The following is a 20,007-nucleotide window of genomic DNA, read 5'->3' on the forward strand; positions in this document are numbered from 1 at the left end:
TCTAGTGAATTGGTAGTATATAACACAAAACAAAAAATGGCAGGCCAGTATGAAACATCGTTTTTTCGTGTCATGCCATCACGAAACAACATTTAAAAGTCATGGAACTCGTGTCATTTTGTGTATGATTCATGTTAAACCCGCATGATTGGATATCCAAATGTGAGGACATAGTAATTAAATATTTGTGACCGAAAAAAATGTGAGTACATTGTAGGTTGCCTTTCAATCATCATGAGGCGGAGAAGGTGTGATTTACGCTCTCATACTAGTTAAGAAACATACTATATGGAGCTCTAAAAGAAATTTGGAAATTTTAGACAAGTTGAAATACTACACTTAGAACTTCACAATAACACAAACAAAATATGATCACACAACAATAAAACAATCTTTGATAAAACTACTGTCATACAGAGAATGTTCAAGTTGGAAAAAACACAAGAGGTAGCAGATTGTTGATAGCATCATCGTCTCTCCACTCACATGAAATTGCTAGCCACACTTTCCTGCCAATTATCAAGACAAATGAATGAGATATGAAGTCACTTGCCAATCGTGTTCATGATAGTATTTTCAAATGGTAAAAGGAATCAAAGTAACTGATCACACCAACAACAATGGGACACTCTAGCGAGACATTCCGCATCGGGAGAATGGACTCGTCTATGAATTATGCATTCGGCCCATCCATGCGATATTGTACGCATGCGACCTTGCATGAGCTCTTGACAACAACATGATTCCACACATTACCATCATGAACCTCCGCCCGATGACATGAATGGTTGTGAGAATCAAAATATCCAAACTGCCCCATAGTTTGGCTTCCAAAGGCATAAAGCAAGCTATCAAACACAACAAGGTGAGGAGTGAACATGCGAACACGGAAAGGAGTTGTTACCACCCAGCCACCTCGAGTATCGGCCATGCCAATGGAGTACAAATTGATGTCATGTAGCTGATCATATCTCACACCGCATGCAACATATATTTTCTGCCATGGACAACCTCATATACCCATCAAATTCGAAGCACGGATTGACTAACCTATGGAATTTTTCATCCATTGTAATTAGTTTGAAACCATTGCTTATGGTAATGGCATGTCATTTCAAAAAGAAGTGCATTTCACCCGCTAATTTTGAAGAGCCATCATCACATAAATCCGAATCCAAATCTAAAGCATCATCGTCTCTCTATTCACATGCAATTGCTAGCCACATTTTCCTACCAATTATCAAAATGAATGAGATATGAAGCCATTTGCCAATCGTGTTCATGATAGTATTTTCAAATGGTAAAAGGACTCAAAGTAACTCACACCAACAAAAGTGAGACACCCTAGCGAGAAATTCCGCATCGGGAGAATGGACGCGTCAACGAATTCTGCATTCGGCCCATCCATGCGATATTGTACGCATGCAACCTTGCATGAGCTCTTGACAACAACATGAATCCACACATTACCATCATGAACCTCCGCCCGATGACATGAATGGTTGTGAGAATCAAAATATCCAAACTGCCCCATAGTTTGGCTTCCAAAGGCATAAAACAAGCTGTCAAACATAACAAGGTGAGGAGTGAACATGGGTACACGAAAAGGAGCTGTTACCACCCAACAACCTTGAGTATCGGCCATGTCAGTGGAGTACACATTGATGTCATGTAGCTTATCATATCTCACACCGCATGCAACATATATTTTTCTGCCATGGACGGCTGTCATATACCCTTCAAATTCGAAGCACAGGATGACTAACCTAGGGAATCTTTCGTCCATTGTAATTAGTTTGAAACCATTGCTTATGGTAATGGCATGCCATTTCAAAAAGAAATGCATTTCACCCGCTAATTTGAAGAGCCATCATCACATAAATCCGAATCCAAATCTAAAGCATCATCGTCTCTTTACTCACATGCAATTGCTAGCCACACTTTCCTACCAATTATCAAAATGAATGAGATATGAAGCCACTTGCCAATCGTGTTCATGATAGTATTTTCAAATGGTAAAAGGACTCAAAGTAACTCACACCAACAAAAGTGGGACACTCTAACGAGAAATTCCGCATCGGGAGAATGGACGCGTCTACGAATTTTGCATTCGGCCCATCCATGCGATATTGTACCCATGTGACCATGCATGAGCTCTTGACAACAACATGAATCCACATATTACCATCATGAACCTCTGCTCAATGACATGACTGGTTGTGAGATTCAAAATATCCAAACTGCCCCATAGTTTGGCTTCCAAAGGCATAAAGCAAGCTGTCAAACACAACAAGGTGAGGAATGAACATGGGTACACGAAAAGGAGCTATTACCACCTAACCACCTCGGCTATCGGCCACACATTGATGTCATGTAGCTGATCATATCTCACACCGTATGCAACATATATTTTTCTTCCATGGACGCCATCATATACCCTTCAAATTCGCAGCACATGATGACTAACCTAGGGAATTTTCGTCCATTATAATTAGTTTGAAACCATTGCTTATGGTAATGACGTGCCATTTCAAAAAGAAATGCATTTCACCCGCTAATTTTGAAGAGCCATCATCACATAAATCCGAATCCAAATCTAAAGCATGATCTTCTCTCTACTCACATGCAATTGCCAGCTACACTTTCCTACCAATTATCAAGACAAATGAATGAGATATGAAGCCACTTGCCAATCGTGTTCATGATAGTATTTTCAAATGGTAAAAGGAATCAAAGTAACTCAAACCAACAGTAGTGGGACACCCTAGCGAGGAATCTCGCATCGGGAGAATGGACGCGTCTACGAATTCTACATTCGGCTCATCCATGAGATATTGTACGCATGCGACCCTGCATGAACTCTTTAGAAAAACATGATTCCACACATTACCATCATGAACCTCCGTCCAAGGACATGACTGGTTGTGAGAATTAAAATATCCAAACTGCCCCATAGTCTGGCTTCCAAAGGCATAAAGCAAGCTGTCAAACACAACAAGGTGAGGAGTGAGGGCTTGACTTACATACATTTCTCATAGGTACCTTACATGTCTTTCTTGCATTAAATAATTATACATTTGATTATATTTCTTTGACTATTACCTTAAAATTCAAAATGTTCAATCAATTTATGGAAATAAAGACATGTAAGGTATGTATGAAATTGCACCTAAGTTTTTTTCGAGGAGTGAACCTTGGTACACGGAAAGGAGCTGTTACCACCCAGCCACCTCGAGTATCGGCCATGTCAATGGAGTACAAATTGATGTCATGTAGCTGATCATATCCCACACCGCATGCAACATATATTTTTCTGCCATCGACGACCGTCATATACCCTTCAAATTTGAAGCACGAGATGACTAACCTAGGGAATTTTACGTCCATTGTAATTAGTTTGAAACCATTGTTTATGGTAATGGCATGTCATTTAAAAAAATGCATTTTACCCGCTAATTTTGGAGAGCCATCATCACATAAATCCGAATCCAAATCTAAAACAAGGTCAATAGGTGTCGGATGTTCATTGATGTAGAGGGTAAGAGTGGGGGGAGAAGACGTTTCATTAGTCCCATGGATAGTATTGATGCAATATTTGCAGTTGAGGATGCACTTTTTTGCATTCCTCTCTTTGTACATTTTGATTAAGATGGGGAAGGTGGCAGAGGTGGAGTAGAGAGCTGACACAGCTGCGATAGCAAAAGCTATACGTGAATTATCTTGCCCATCTTTCCTCTGCAAAGTTAGGTTATTACCCAAAGAAAGTTTAATACTACTAATATATCGATAGATATTGAGCAAATCTATCATTTTAAATAATTTCAACCAACGATTGGCATATAGTATAACAAAGCAAGCATGTGAATAATTTCATTGTACATAAACAAGACCTAGCCAAATTGTAATTTAAAAACAAACCGATAGGATTCAAAAATGAAATCTCAGTCTTTTGGATCAATGAAAACACGCAAAGCGAGAAGGACAAGGAAAACCCTAATTGTAATTTGAACCATATAACGAATTCTAATTTCAATATAGGAAAGAACAAATTCTGGACAGATCCTAATTTGTGTTAATCGGTTCGATTTGAATTTGACCAAAGAGCGATAGAACATTTATCTCCGGTTCAGAGTCCTAACCGACTCATGACATTCTCGGTCCGGGAAAAGAAGAAGTCAACCACGACGTCACTCTTACTTTTGTCGTCGTCTGTTTTGATCCAAGTCCAACTCGTAGTCCTCCGTTTATGGTAAACTCAATTCATTAACAAAACCGATAAAGCAATACAGAACTGAAGAAAAAAAAATCACATCGAGCTTGCCCGAAAATATAATCAAGGCAATTGGTCAAAATGGCAATAAAATCGTGTTTTCTTTGATCAACAAAGATTATACCAAGTTTAATGGGAGAATCAAAGATATTATATTACCAATATCTTATCCTTTATGTGCAACCTTCTTGAACTATATAAGGTGGATAATTAGGGATTAAAGGGAGGATTTTGTACGCCTACAACCTTCTTGCAGTATAAAAAAGAATAAAGAGAAAGAGGATGACTCGGTTTTAGGACAGACGGAAATCCAATCATTTAAGTCATAGAAGAACTACATCAAATATCTTGAAGCTAAATGTGGCTAATCGTGTAAGTTTTTTTGTTTTTATTACTGCTTTTTTCCTGTGAAAAAATAAATTCGATCGAAATTTTGAACTTGAATAAATTTGAATGTGAATAAATCAATGTTAGTCTTTTTTTCCTTTCTGTAATTGATACATGTTTCCTAATTAAGTGTCATGTAGTAAGTAAATGTATATATATGAATGTCAAAGATTTTCATATCATGAAAAATGATCGGAAATGGAAATATGTAATCGTATAAATATAAATAAATTATATCAATAAAATTATAGAATTAGAGTCAATACTCTTCTTCAGGAATGGAAACCAAGAAAGGTTTCTGAGCTTTCCTAAACCAAAAACGGTACCTTAACCCGACCCAACCGGGTCTAACCGAACCGTTCGAATCAAACCGATCTAAATCATTCACATTCATCTTCCCATCAACTTTCTCGTCAACTCTATTCATTTCCTCTTCTTGTCCGTTGTCAAATCCAGTGGACACAAACTAATCCTTGAGCTTGTCACTATTCTTGATCAATATCGTCTTCTGATTCATAGTCGTGGTTTTGGAGTAGTAGTCCTGTCTCCTGCCGACACGTGGCGATGGGAGGTCAGATGAGTAATTGCGGCTCATGAGCATTCGCAATGTGGTTTTCCAGCGACGGAGCTGCACTGACGGACTCCGTGTCTGAGTAACTTTGCCACATTCCGTAGCGAACTTATCTTCAACTTGTGCAATGATAATCAATACAGGGAGTATATATTTATGTATGTAAAATTTGAATTTGAAATTGAAATTGAATGATTGCGCGTGTTTGTTTCTAAACCAAGTCTAATTATGGAGTGTTATACAAGTTATAATTTCCATTAATTGCAATTTTGAAGTCTACACTCGATTTCTTATATCTAAATTTTAAAATGTAGACCATGATTTCAAAGGGTGTATAATAATTATGGTCCGGTTCGGGTCTTTATGGTCCAAAATTGATACGGTTGGATATTTTAATGGTTCATTAAAATTAGACGTGTCATTCCTACGTACGTTTGAAATTGACAACCTCGATTCATTTGTAACGCAGAAGGAATCTAGTCATCAATTTTTGGACCAAAGTTATACTAAACCATTCAATCTGTTTAGTTTGATCATTATTCGTATTGATTCTAGGTCGATGCTAAAACAAAATTAACCTATAATCATGTCTACATCCCTGAGATGAATATTTCATCAGAATTATTCTCATTATAAAATACTTACTAGTACTATTTGGTTTGAGAACCTTTTTAAAAAAGAAAAGATAAATTAACATGTTAGTACTATTTGGAGTGATGTTTATTTGATCCTTTTTTTCTTTTCTTTTTTTTGATAAAGTGATTATTTGATCCTTAGTAGTAGTAATGAAGTCTTTCACAACATAATAATCTCCACATTAAGTCATGATACTAATAATTACAAATTTCATCAAAAATAATAATTACAAATTGGGCCAGACCAAAATGACTTATTTCCGTTAAGAGTTCACTCTAGCAGACCAAAATTTGATTTTCGGACTACAACTCAATCATGAGCTTTTGGGTCGTATAAGGCCCAATTAAAAAGGAATTCAAATTGAAAGGATCGAGTCTTTTATTGTTTTTACAAACAAAAAAAGACGAAAAGTATCTATCTATATTTGACCCTTTTCAAGTTTCACGATGCTTGGTAAACATCAGAGCAGAGCTGAAAAGAAAAGTCAAGCCATGCATGTTAATTAAATTCAATTATTAATAATGGGAAAAAAAGACCTCAAAAAAATAATGGGAAAAAAAAGTAGTAATGGGAAAAAAACTGACGTGCATTCAGTTTCTTAGATTTTTTTTTACATCCGATGAATTTAATTGTTCTGAAAGGAAGCAGTTGCTTGAGGCAAAGGAAAGGAGTACTTATTTAGAATGGATTGGAGACAAGTATTGGATTGGAACAACGCTAGCTTTCAATTTCTCAAACTGCCTCTTTGGATAGTGCCAAAATTCATTATTATTTCTTTCTTTGCATTATTTCTTTCTATATCTTTTTCATTTTATTATTTACTTATTAATTTGTGGTGGTGAGGTTGCACCCAAACAAATTCATTATAAAATCAAACAATAAATTAAGGATCGAAAAAAGAAGCCATCCTTTTCAACCAACAAAACCTCTCGTTGTGGACCTCTCATTTATGTATTTGTTCTTTGTCTATCATACTCAAAACGAACGACCTTATTCCACCCATTTTATTATCATGAATTATATTACAATAAAGTAACTTTAAATGTAATGTTAAATTACTTTTTAAATTTTTTCGGGTATTCTCATCGCGGACAGCAGTGAGACTAAACACATATAACGAATAGGTGTAGCCTGTATATACTGTATGTATATATTATTATTATCCAATGTTGACGAATTTAATTTATGAGTATGACTGTATGAGCATGGTCGGTGCCAACCCATGCATTAATAAAGCTGTTAGTATAAGTTCTGGTCCCATTAAATACTTTAATTAGTTATGATAAAAATATTTTCAACCACATGATTTTCAGAACAAAACACCATTAATAACGGAGGGAATATTCAGCCTCTTCATTAAAAAATTTACATATATATTTTGATACGGAAAATACGGAAGTTGTATGTTTGATCAATTATAGACATTAAACTTTCATATATATAAGCAAATAAGTGCCATAGATTTGTGCTTAAGCTATAACGAAAACTTAAAAACAATCAGTACCCGTATGGCAAAAAAGTATTTTTGGACTTTTGTCCAAAAATAATAATATGTTATTTTTGGACTTTTGCAGTATAAAAAAAACGAAAAATTACAGTTTTTTATTCAACCAAACATTAAATTATTTTTTTAAATTCCAACAATACTCCAAAAATACCTTCAAAAACTGTAACATACGAACCCTCAGTCTAGCGCAAGTCATGCCCATTGTCACTACCGATTACTACAAAATAAGGATTGTCAGAATAGCCCAAAGAAAATGTGTTTCAAAATGATTTGACAAACACCTAACCAAGAATTAATTAATTTTCAAAAAAAAGTAGTACGGTCGATAAAAACTTTCTAGGTCACATGCATATTATTAATTATATTATTAATTGGAATTTGTATATTTTACTATTTTATCCAAAAAAAATTATCCCATCATTAATTTTTTTTACTGTACATACATGATAAAAGAGATTTATGTCCAAATATTTGCTCTCCGATGGTCGAACATCTGGAAAGATTAAATGCCAAATTTTTCTTAGAGTAATTAGAAATGGCATAGTAGATTTTTTCTTGTAGTTAAAACATTGCATATACATTTTTAGAGAAAGTTAAAACATTAATATTATTATTATTATTATTATTATTATTTCTTATAATCTCATTATCTTTATTTGCATATTATCTATGGGAATTTTTCATTTCGTGGTATTCGCACTTGGCTGCATGATGAACAAATAAAAAGTAAAAATAAAATACTGTGCGACAATGTCAATTATTATCAAAGAAGAAAAATAAGAATAAACAGTAAAAGGTAAAAGATGAAAAAATAATAAAAAATGTTACCAACTCATTTGCTTTCCTCCTTCATTCATCAACCCCATTACCATGGTGGTGGCTATGTAAACTCATCCCAATTCCCAAATATAAAATCTCTCTCTCTCTCTCTCGAATTCTGATTGCAGATTCTTCTTCCCTTCCATTTCGATTCTCAGTATATTCTTAAATTGCTCACCCAAACAAACACAAACACCAAAAATCAAAGGAAAAGCTAAATAAAAACATAACCTTTAATCTCATAAATCCGTTTTCGAGACGAACAAGACATTCCGGATTATTTTTTTCCTTTTTCGGTTCAGCTGGAGATGTCTGGCACCGGCGTGCAGATTACGCGCGGTCGTGGCGAGGATCGATTGTTGTACAGCTCGGCGGCAGCTGTGAAAGCACGTGGTGGGATTTACCAGGCCGATCAACTACGGCGGGCCAAGAGCGACGTCACGCCTTCTAAGAAATCGGAACGAGAACCGGAGAACCGGAACGAGTCCGACCGGTGTTCTAAACCGGCTTGTGAACCGGTTCCCCGGAGTAATTTCGAGCGGTTCTTGGAGTCGATCACGCCTCATGTGCCTTCTCAGTATCTTTCTAAGGTCCTTTGCAATTATCTTAATTATTATTGTTGTAGTCCTTCAAATTCAATGTTATGGTGTTTAGAAAATTCAGAATTGCTCTTAGATGAAAATCAATCATTTTATTGTTTGTATAAATGTAGTTGCTTTTTCTGTTTTTAAACAGACAACGTTGAGGAGCTTGAGGACGTGTGATCTCGAATTCCAAACGTACTTTGAGCTCGCTGATCTATGGGAGTCATTCAGGGAATGGAGTGCTTATGGAGCTGGAGTGCCATTGATTATGAATGATAGTGACTGTGTTGTTCAGTATTATGTACCGTACTTGTCTGCTATTCAGCTCTATGGTGTCAAGTCAACTGTTAAATCTAGGTACGTTACGTTACATCCTTTGATATTTAGCTTCGACATTACAAATACTGGGGACAAAAATTATGGCCTTGATTGACATGTGAGGCATGGAATTGAATAGAATGACCCCATGTTCCATAATTGATGCAAAGGACTTGCATTTCTACTTTCAGTACCTACTTTAGTGAGCATGTAATCTGAGCTGTCTTTGAGGCATTGGTTCCCGTTGGGCTTGCTGTATGAGTTGTCTCGATGCATTGTTTATTATTGGCCATGATATATGAGCTGTCTTGATACATTGGTTAGGTATTCTTTCCTTAGAGTTGAAAATTTGTCTTCCTATCCTTCCATTTGGTTTGGAGAAGAATTTAATGGATGCTTGTTTAGTATGTCTGGCAGAGTTTTGCCGTGTTATGGAATTCATATTCTTGGGAAAAGCCATGTTAGCTCGGTTTTGAATAGGGTCAAGATAACAATTTTGCATTGGTTATTTTTCCTGTGTGTATAATTAGAGGTAGATAATGAACAATAATGAAACAGTTAGTAATGAATGGAAAAATGTGAACCTAGAGAAGACATCGATTACTGTTTTCTTGATGCATGGAATATTAATGGCAAGGGAATGCTAATTAATTGTCAATTTTAGTTTAATGCACTGAAAGATGGTTTCTTTGGTAATAGGCGACCTGGTGAGGACAGTGACAGTGATTTTAGAGACTGTAGTAGTGATGGTAGCAGCGATTCGGAAGCTGACAGAGGATTGCAATGCTCAACGGAGCAGAGAAAAGATGATATGCCTTCAAGGATAGGCAGACTGTCTTTGAGACAAAACCACACTTCACTCGAAGAAGACAGTTCCAGTGATGAGAGCGAATCCACGAATTCTCAAGGCTATCTGCTTTTTGAATATCTTGAGCGTGAGCGTCCTTTTTGTCGGGAACCCTTAGCTGACAAGGTTGTTATTTCATTCATTCAATATTGTGAAGAAATTTGAACGCAGTTGTATAATCCCCCCATCCCTTTTGAATTGTCACAGATATCAGATCTAACTTGCCGATTCCCAAAACTGAAGACACTAAGAAGTTGTGATTTGTCACCTTCTAGCTGGATTTCTGTCGCCTGGTAATTTACATAATGCTCACATCCCCTCCTTCCAATTTTTTTATATAAATGCTTGTTCTATAACCGTGTAACATTTGTAGGTATCCAATTTACCGAATACCGACAGGGCCCACATTGAAAGACCTGGATGCTTGCTTTCTGACATATCATTCTCTTCATACACCAGTGGGAGGTAATCCATCTCCCATTTACTAATTTATCTTGAGATGGTCTTCTCTAATAATATTAAAACTCGAAAGTGTTTTTTATTTTGTATGAATTCCAGGTGCACAATCTGTTCAACCGAATCTTGTGAGACATGGTGATATGGATGGTGTTTGTAAACTGTCACTACCAGTTTTTGGTCTTGCTTCATACAAATTCAAGGGATCTCTATGGACTCCTCCATCAACAGGTGTTGATCGTCAATTGGTCAACTCACTCATGCAATCTGCAGACAACTGGTTAAGACTACTCGCGGTCAATCACCCTGACTTCCTCTTCTTCGCTCGTACGTGACAGACGCATTGATGTTTACTTCGTTGTGTCGTAAAAATTACTTTAAAAAGAAAAAGGGATGAAATGTCCGAGGTTATTGGTTAGTAGTACCTTAGATATAAGCAGTTTTTTTAACAACAGCTTTTATGGGGTTTTTAATTATAGGAGATTGCGTAAGCTTCAAGTTTTTACGTGCCCCTCGGATATGTATATTGAAAAAAAAAAAACTAATTTTATGTGTTGGTGAACCATGTGTTTAGAAAATACTATTAATGATAATGAATTAGTAGTGTAGTGTAGTGTTTAGGTAAAATGTTCGCTTGGGATTGTTTGTTTATCGTTATTCATGTCCCTGATTTCTGACTTGAACTGGGTAGTTTTCATTTGGGATCAAATCAAACTCAAAAATCTGATGAAAGATTACCTTTTGTTATGCTCAAAAACATAAGAAAAGAAAATTGATGCTATTCAAATCGAGTCGAAGATATTGAACCGAAACAATTAAGCAAGGGTTCAAAAACACATAGAAGGACAGTTCTCAAACCAAATACCGAAAAGCAAGATGATTGAGCAAGCAAATTTTGATTCGGATCACTTCAATCTTTGTTTGTCCCTCTATTTTAGAATTGGACATGATGATTCTTCAATTGAACCGAAACAGTAAACCATTCAAAGGTCCAAAACACATATTCATAGAATGACTATTGAACAACACTTTTGTACCATAGCATTCTCAAAACATGTTCTCATAAAATCTTCAAACTTACACGCTTGAATCTACCTCGGAAACTTCTTCCATCACTAATTCATGGAACTTCTTATCTAATTCATCCGAACATATCTGAGCCATCATCCGATAAAACGATAACAAGTCGGATAGTTGCTCGATCGACATCTTCCCGGTTACTTGCCTCGCAAACTTCTCTCGTCCTTCGTTCATCTTCAGTTTCGCTATGCATGCTGTCGCGTTTCTCACTGTCGCTCCCATTTGCTTCAACCTCATCTCTTGCTGCAAACTCAATGCTGTATTTGCCTGCAAATAATTTACACAAAAACATTTACCGTCCATGAATTTGAAACTGTTTATCAAAGACTGCGTGTGTGTGAAGCTAACCTCAAGAAACTCTGCTCCCATTTTCAATTCTAATTCTTGTCCTGGAATCTTTGAACCTTTACAGCAATACATATCTCTTGCGACTGAGAAACTGTGTACGAGAACTTTTCTCTTCTTCTCCAATTCCTTATCAACCTTTAATGGTTTAGGGATGCAAGCTGATGAACAATTGAGTTTCTGCTTATATGCTATTACTGCCTTCACAAATTCCTAGAAATATAACACAGAGACGATACATAATTAAGAAATAACGGCGAAATTATCTGACAAACAGATCTAAGAGTGTATGTGTGTATATATATATATATACGTACCTGATACGCAAACGGACATCCAGGATAATCGAATTCATCGGAATCAGGTTTTCTCATTCGTTCTGGATGAAATTGGAGACCCATAATAAATTTACCCTCTTCAGGATTATAAGTGTCAGGATCATAAAATCCTTCAATCAATCCATCAGGAGCAAAAGCCATGGGAACAAATCTCTGAGCTAATTTCTTAACACCTTGATGATGATAGCTATTGACTGCGATTTCCATTCCGTTATCTTTCTCCAAAGAATCGTTAAACCATTGATGTAAAGGTGTATCCTCTACGACTTTCACAACATGCCTATGTCCATCATAATTATCGTAATCGATATGAGTGGCTACTTCTTTTGCCGATTTTGAGAGTTCTTTCTCGACATCCTGATAAAGGATTCCTCCACAAGCTACATTCAAAACTTGGGAACCTCTACAAATTCCTAGGTAAGGAATGTTCCTTTCTAGACAAAGCTTGGCTAATCCTAGCTCAATTGTGTCTTTTTCTTTATCAATTGCCGTGTCGCTAGCATGCTGGCTTTTGATCTCTTCGAGCTCTTCTTGTGAGAGGCCAGAGAGTTCTGCTTCATAGAGGGATGGATCGATATCTTCTCCTTCGCAGAGAAGAACTCCATGGATTGGCTCGAAGCTTTCGAGCAGCATATGGACTCCACTCACTCTTGGGACTATTACAGGTACTGCCCCATAACTTACAATCAAATCCAGATGGTATTCCCCTAAAATACAAATCAAAGTACATTGGATTGAAATTAAGATCAGAAAAGAACACAACAAAACATAACATATATTACTCCTTAATTATCGTTTTTACTACACAATTTACTTGCGACAATTAATTAGGGACCAACGTAGTACTTCATAACCAAAATTAAACGGCCAAAACAAAACTGAAGCATTAATACTTTTCTTTAAGAACCCTGATTATAAAAAAATGTTTTCTTTTTAATGTCGCCGCCAGTACAGAATCAGACAACCCTTTGGGGACGAATTCGTGGAACATGTTAGGTTTTACTAATTTCTATTGATCAAACAAGTTAATTACAATTCATCCCAATTAAACAAAAGGATCTAAAATTTTTAATTTCCCGATTGAAATTATACAGACGGAGAAAGAGATTTGATAATTTACCAACAAAATTTACAAACTTGTTCTTGCGGACGGTTCGTCTAGAGACGATGAGAACCCTAGGAAGGATCATGGACAGCTCTGACGCCATCGTTGTTGTTATGAGCAACAAAGTTGTATACTTTCTAAACCTTCAGATTCACAAAATGAAAACCCAGATAATAAAATCGAAAAAAAGAAAGAAAAAAAACAGACACTATTCTATATGATTAATTCGAAATCTTTTATTTTCCTAACAAGTTGTATTTTCCTAACGAAGAAGATTTTATTTATTTATTTAGGTTTGTCTCAAATTGGACCGAAGTAGTGTGAGATTTTACTGAATGGGACAGATGGAGAAAGGAGAAGCAATGTCGAGGCCCCGCATATGGTACACGTGTCATACCAAACTTAAAAGTGTGTTGAGGTTGTTGTCTTTGACCTTATCCTAGGATTCAACATTTTCTGGTCAAACCCTCTAGTTTAGAAATTTTAGATGCTGATTTTTGGCTCCTTTTCTCCTCCTGTATGTGGATAACCAAAAATTAAAAAAAGGAAACGGATATGCGTTACTACGTTACGTGGATAAAGTTCCGAAACAAGAATTGACATTCAAATTTTTTGGAAAAAAGATAGACCTTACAATTTCATAGTCATACAATAATGAAATTATTATAGTAGTAGTAGTAAAAGATTGATTTCTCAATTTTTTCTTTTTTTGTAACTGAAGAATGTGAAGTATTTACGTCATCATAATTAATTGATTGATCAGTGATCTGAAATTCTATATATAATAATTAACTTCAGCATTTCATTTTTCCTTAAAGAAAGTCAAAAGTAACCGACCAAAAACATTGAATAAATTGAGAACAATTAATGTTGCAACATCCAATATGTTTTTTCGCGAATTCTACCTTCTTCTGAGACTATATTGTATCGTAAAACTTGCTTTTAACAACATACAAACAACGAATTGATTCGAGAGCAAGATTGGGCAGTAGAGATTCGAGAGCTTAAATGAAATGTATTTTTTATAATCTGTACATTTGAAATGTTTTCCTATATACTGTAATTCTTAAACTACTATCACAGACCCTTCAGAATTTATATTAAACTAGTCATTTGGCCCTGCTTTGCGGGATTTTATATCGGTGTAAATTACGATAAATATTATGATATTTTAAAGTACATGTCATTTTTAAAATAAAATGGAGCCAAATTCCGTCTTATATCACTGTAAATTACGGTAAATATTATTGTATGATATTTCAAAATGCATGTCATTTGCAAAATAGTTCTGATATATAAATTAAAATGTAAGAAACCTAAATACACTCTTTATAATACATTTAATCATCTTTCTTTTTTGAAATTAGTCGGCATTGCCTTCTGTTAATTGAAACTGTCCATCAGGACTGAGTTCAGTACATGGACAGGAATGGAGTTCTGAATAAAGGAAACAAAACATAAATCGACATCAAACTTTGCTAAGCTATCCGCCGCCTTATTACATTCTCTAGTAACACAAGTAAAAATAGCATTATTACGTTGTTTTCCTCCATGTTTGACGTCTTCATGGTAAGCAAGCCGCAACTCATACAACTTCTGCTTATTTTTTTAAGTTTTGCCACCAAGATTTGGCTATCTCCATCCACAATGAGGACCTGAGTTAAAGTCTTCTCGCCATTTCAATTGCTTTTACAGCTGCAAATTAAAGCATTGTTAAATATGAATTCTCTGATGATGTTGTGGCAGACATAGAAGTGACATTGGTTGAGAGTCATGCAAATCTCAAAATAAGATCGAAAAGAAGAGTACCAAATAAAAAATGGTTTCTGGGTTACATTGTCTGAGACTCACTATTCTACACCTTAATGTAACTACAATTGACCTAATTGCCCTCTATTCTTTCAGTGTCAAGCTAGAAGATGACTGTAAGCTGACTTATACTGTTGATGATATTGGCACATCTGTTCATCAATTCCTACGTAAGATTCGAGAAGATCAAGAAATTAGTACTAATAATAGCTCGGAATCTCTGATTAATATTGTAGGATTCCCGGTTTGAAAATTGCATTTTTATTAAAAAAAATATGATTTCCTATTTAATTTACCCTAGTTTATTTAATAAGAAATAACAAGGGATTCATGGTTGGCCTATTTTTCTTTTTTAGGTTATTTGGCCTATTTTTCGGAAGGATGTTTTAGTTTTTTGAATTAATTCTGCATGAAATTAAGTATAAAATGTTTGCAACAGGTCAATAATTAATTACATGATGAAGATTCTCATTCAATCCCAACCACCATTTTTCATTGGTAAATATTCAATATTTAAAATAAAAATAATATCAAAACATGAACTGAATAATAATTTCGATCATCATGATTTTTTTGGCAATTCAGGTGGATTGAAAAGCAAGTAAATGGATTATCATAATTAATAATTAATAGTATAATTTATTTATTGTCCAACTATTATAATTATTTGAGGCTGATGAACTATGCTATCTCTTCTTGCAAGTATGCTACTATTATTATCATATATATAATAGAATTGCATCTCATTCAGCTTCATACGTATCCAAATACTAAATTTTTTGAATTTTTTTTTGAAAATCTATATAAACAAATCTTACTCTTTGCATGACTTTCATCATGCATCAACTTAATATAGAAAAATGGGAGGAAATGCTAAAAAAATCCATTCCATTCCCCGTGCTAAACTTAAGTTGATAGGCATCATTTATACTCTTAATACAAAATATATACTATAAAAAATGATTTAAAAAGTAGACACAATATGATCATACTTCAACTATCTCCATTAGTAGAGTCTCTCTAACTATCCATCCATGCCATTATAATTATATTTTAAATTGATTATGATTTATACATATGTATGTATATAATATATTATTGAAAGTATAAAATAAGATCGAGAATATGGAAAGACTATGAATTGATTATATTAAAAAATAAACAAAATAAAACGTAAATTAATAAATCTAGAATATCTTATTATTATAATAGATAATAGATATGTGGACTTCAAGAAATTAATCATACATCATGAGTTAAATATTGCTAACTAATTATCACACTTAATTAAATAACGGTTTAAAATTGTAAAAGTCGGGATTAAAGTGTAATAGCCTCCTATTGTTTTCTATTCACTGCCACAAGCTGCGTTTCAAATACAAATACCGCTCTATCTGAATAAAGTTTCAACCAAAATATTATTCAAGAATTAAAGAAAGCAAACTTGAAAGTGGAAAAAAAAGAGGAAAGGATTACAGGTTCTTGGGAATGGCGGGAGGTCTGCCATGCTCTCCATAAGCAAGCTTTAGTGGAATTATAAACTTTTTCTTCTCGCTAACATAAGCTCCCACCAATCCTTTCTCCCATCCTCAAAGAGAAGTTTTGGTCATCAAAAACTTCACAATTAAGAAATTAAGGTAGACTCAAAAACTAAACTTTACAATTAAGAAATCAAGATAGCATGAGTCTTACTTTTAATTACTTACCACTTTGTACTGAGCTCCAATTCAAATAGTTGGTCTCTTAAAGCTAAAAGTTGTCGTCCACGAAAATACTTCCATCTGTCGAGGACCTTGCAAACAAAAATACACGTTAATTTAAAAAAAAATAAGAAACAAATTATAAATTATGCAACAAAAGTAGGCAAAATAAAAATTACATAACCTACCAAGCAAATGATTCTTAAAACGATAATCAATACGTTATAAAGTTTTTCACAAACTAAAAAGTCGACGATAAAAATATACATACCACGAAAAAGCTATAGAGAAAAGGGCTTCCGGCACGATGGTATGTTGGTGGTGATTGGTGGACTTCATGACAATGGAGGAAGCATGAAGGGGGAGAACATCAGCATTCTAATACATATTTAATTAATATTCTAATCCTGCACTTATATTATTTTCTACTCAATAACGTGATCCGGATTGAAATATGTGATTATCGAAAAAACACTATGTAAAGTGGAATGGTGTAGTTGGGGGGAAGAGAGGAGGGAATTGGACATGAATAGTAGGAAAGACGTTAGAAAAAAAGACGTTAAGGAAAAATAATTTATGATTAATTGGATGCAATAATATGCATTTAAGAGAGTATGTTGTTACAAATCAGGTGCATACAATTTTTTTGTGCAAAATGCTAATTTGGCAGCATGAGAATGCTCTCAAAAGATGAGTTGTCAAGCATTCCTTGTATGTCTTCTACTATTATCTTATATATAATAGAAATAACTTTTTTAATTTGTTCAAATTGTAATTCAATTGCAAATTTTATTGTCAAATTAATATCTGACACATGGTATTTTAATTAAGAATTAAGTAGTTTTTGAGTTTAATTAAGAATCAAGTTATAATTTTAAGTCAATATTATTTTTTTCCCATTCTAATTAATTAAGAAATCAAAACACAATAAAATAATAATTCCTAATAAAATTCTACCAATTACTTATTCCTAATCATATACCAATTATTTATTTCTAATCATATGAGATTCATATTCTCTTTTATCTTTGCTTTACGAGTATATATATATATAGCTATATGCACCATACTAAATTCACACCCGTAAGAACAAAAGTTTCTCGTACGATTTTCTTTTACTAAGCTAGCTTTGTTTTTTTAAAAAAGAAGCTTCGATAGGGTTTTTTTTCCTCATCAATACAACTACTAATTATTTAATTAATTAATAGAAGTTTTGTTTTATTTTTATTGTGATCGATGGATTTTTTTTAATTAGGAGAAGCTTTGTTTTGTTTTTATTGTGATCGATTTTTTTCCCACCATAATAACATTTTATTATTGTGTAATCAATGCAATTATATTGAAATAATTATCTTTTCGATCTTTTGATTATAGATCGTTTTATTATATGATGGCGTCAAAATCTTATAGACAATAGCGAGATTTTTTCAATTTTAAATTTGTTTCAATTTGTTCCAATTGTAAATTCAATTGCAAATTTTATTGTCGAATCAAAATTTGACACATGACAATTTATTGATGAATAGAAATTTAACATATGTATTTTAGAATTTGAGTTTAATTAGGTTTTAAGTTTACAATTTTAAGTCAATAATATTTTTTTTTCCTATTTTAGTTAGGAAATCAAAACACAATAAAAACATAATGATTCCTAATAAAAATTTCTACCAATTATTTTTTTCTAATATAATAATTTTATTCCTAATCAATTTCCTATCTATTATATAAAAAGTTATTCCTAATAAAATTATAATACACTATATATATTAATTTTCTTATTAAACAATTTTGGAAATTAAAATTTATTATATTCTTTTTTTCTATTCCTAATTAAAACGGACATGTATTCTTTTTCCTATTCAAACGGGCATATTATTAAAAAAATTATTCCTAATCAAACTATAATATATATTATTTTTTTAAATTTTTTTATTAAACTATCATTCCTAATAAAATCAGCTATATTTTTTTTCTCTTCTGAATTAAAACGGGCATATTTTTCAAAAAATTAATAATTTTTTCTAATTAAAATTTATTATATTCTTTTTCCTATTCATCATTAAAACCGGCATATCTTCTTTTTTCCTATTCAATCGGACATATTATTAAAAAAATATTTCCAATCATATACAATATTTTCTTTTTAATTTTATATTAAACTATTATTTCTAATAAAATCCATTATATTTTTTTATCCTGTTCTTAATTAAAATGAACATATATTATATTTCAAACAATAGGAAAAATTGAATTGATTAGATGAAATTATAAATTTTATTATCAAATCAAATCTTGATATGTAATTTTTATTTTTTGTTATGTTTATTATTTTTGAAAATAAAATAAAATTTTGATTCTAATAGGATTGTAGATTTTGAAATAAAATCAAAATTATTATAATTGATATAAAGTTAAAATAATTCCTTTTTGATATGATATTTGACATATATTTAATAATATTTAATACAAATAATTATCATATAATTATTATATGATATATTTAAATAATTAATTTTTAAAGGTACGGTCTTTCCGTCCAACGGACGGACCCACTGACTAGTATATATAAATAGATGTAAAGTTGTTGTAATTTTTATTTTATTTTAAAAAAGAAGGAAAAAAGAAAAGAAGAATAAAGCAATCCAGTTGTTACTTCCACTAATATAATATATGTGCAGCACATATTATATGAGCAGGGCCCAAGTAGGCCCATAATGATTTTACGGCCTAGGTAGGCACATAAGGCTTTTGCGGCCCAAAGAGGCATTGCTTTTTTTCTTAAAAAAAATATATAGAGGCATCGTCTTTGTGTAGGCATATGATATCAAGGAAAATCGTGGAGAATTGTGCTGGCTAAGTTTGTTCCTATAGTATAGTCAGAATTTTATCATGTCCACGTTCATTTCCCCGAATTTTTTATATTATATTTTTTAAGTTGAATAATACTATATATTCCTTTTGAGATTTAGTTAAATTTACCCTTATTCCAACCACACAACAACACATGTATGGTGATTTACTCTTTTTATTGATTATGGTTGTTTTGTCAATCCTGTAACAATGACAGTAATTAAGAGTTTGATAGCTTCTATTACAAAAAAAAAAAAGAGCTTCAAGAAGAAGAAATGTCATTTAAGAGGGGAACTAGTGGAAGCTATGGCAAGAAAGAGCTTGAGCAAATTGGGAAACTATTTAGAAGAAAAAGGAGCTGGAAACTGGCAACAAAGAGATGAAG

At 33.3% G+C, this 20,007-nt stretch overlaps 2 protein-coding genes across 2 annotated transcripts; one reads left to right on the forward strand and one right to left on the reverse strand.

Annotated features, from left to right (window-relative positions):
- Positions 1-8,498: 8,498 nt before the first annotated feature.
- LOC139883576 (uncharacterized) lies at positions 8,499-10,730 on the forward strand. The gene is made up of 6 exons (XM_071867736.1): positions 8,499-8,780; positions 8,926-9,131; positions 9,792-10,065; positions 10,147-10,232; positions 10,313-10,404; positions 10,498-10,730. Exons 1-6 carry the CDS (start codon positions 8,499-8,501, stop codon positions 10,728-10,730), a joined length of 1,173 nt encoding a protein of 390 aa, XP_071723837.1.
- Positions 10,731-11,472: 742 nt separating this feature from the next.
- Positions 11,473-13,366, reverse strand: LOC139883577 (putative glutamine amidotransferase GAT1_2.1). The gene is made up of 4 exons (XM_071867737.1): positions 13,279-13,366; positions 12,138-12,865; positions 11,824-12,033; positions 11,473-11,742 (listed from the first exon to the last, which is right to left on the reverse strand). Exons 1-4 carry the CDS (start codon positions 13,364-13,366, stop codon positions 11,473-11,475), a joined length of 1,296 nt encoding a protein of 431 aa, XP_071723838.1.
- Between the last annotated feature and the right edge of the window lie 6,641 nt (positions 13,367-20,007).

Source organism: Rutidosis leptorrhynchoides, unplaced genomic scaffold, assembly GCF_046630445.1.
Source record: "Rutidosis leptorrhynchoides isolate AG116_Rl617_1_P2 unplaced genomic scaffold, CSIRO_AGI_Rlap_v1 contig421, whole genome shotgun sequence".
NCBI classification, from domain to species: domain Eukaryota; kingdom Viridiplantae; phylum Streptophyta; class Magnoliopsida; order Asterales; family Asteraceae; genus Rutidosis; species Rutidosis leptorrhynchoides.

What these genes read in the sequence shown, in the direction of transcription:
- LOC139883576 (XM_071867736.1), top strand. Translation starts at nt 8,499, where the DNA reads ATGTCTGGCACCGGCGTGCAGATTACGCGCGGTCGTGGCGAGGATCGA. An exon ending in CTTCTCAGTATCTTTCTAAG is followed by an intron (nt 8,781 to 8,925) that starts GTCCTTTGCAAT and finishes GTTTTTAAACAG; the next exon opens with ACAACGTTGAGGAGCTTGAG. An exon ending in TCTTCATACACCAGTGGGAG is followed by an intron (nt 10,405 to 10,497) that starts GTAATCCATCTC and finishes TATGAATTCCAG; the next exon opens with GTGCACAATCTGTTCAACCG.
- LOC139883577 (XM_071867737.1), bottom strand. Translation starts at nt 13,366, where the DNA reads ATGGCGTCAGAGCTGTCCATGATCCTTCCTAGGGTTCTCATCGTCTCT. An exon ending in CAAGTTTGTAAATTTTGTTG is followed by an intron (nt 12,866 to 13,278) that starts GTAAATTATCAA and finishes TTTGTATTTTAG; the next exon opens with GGGAATACCATCTGGATTTG. An exon ending in TGGGAGCAGAGTTTCTTGAG is followed by an intron (nt 11,743 to 11,823) that starts GTTAGCTTCACA and finishes AATTATTTGCAG; the next exon opens with GCAAATACAGCATTGAGTTT.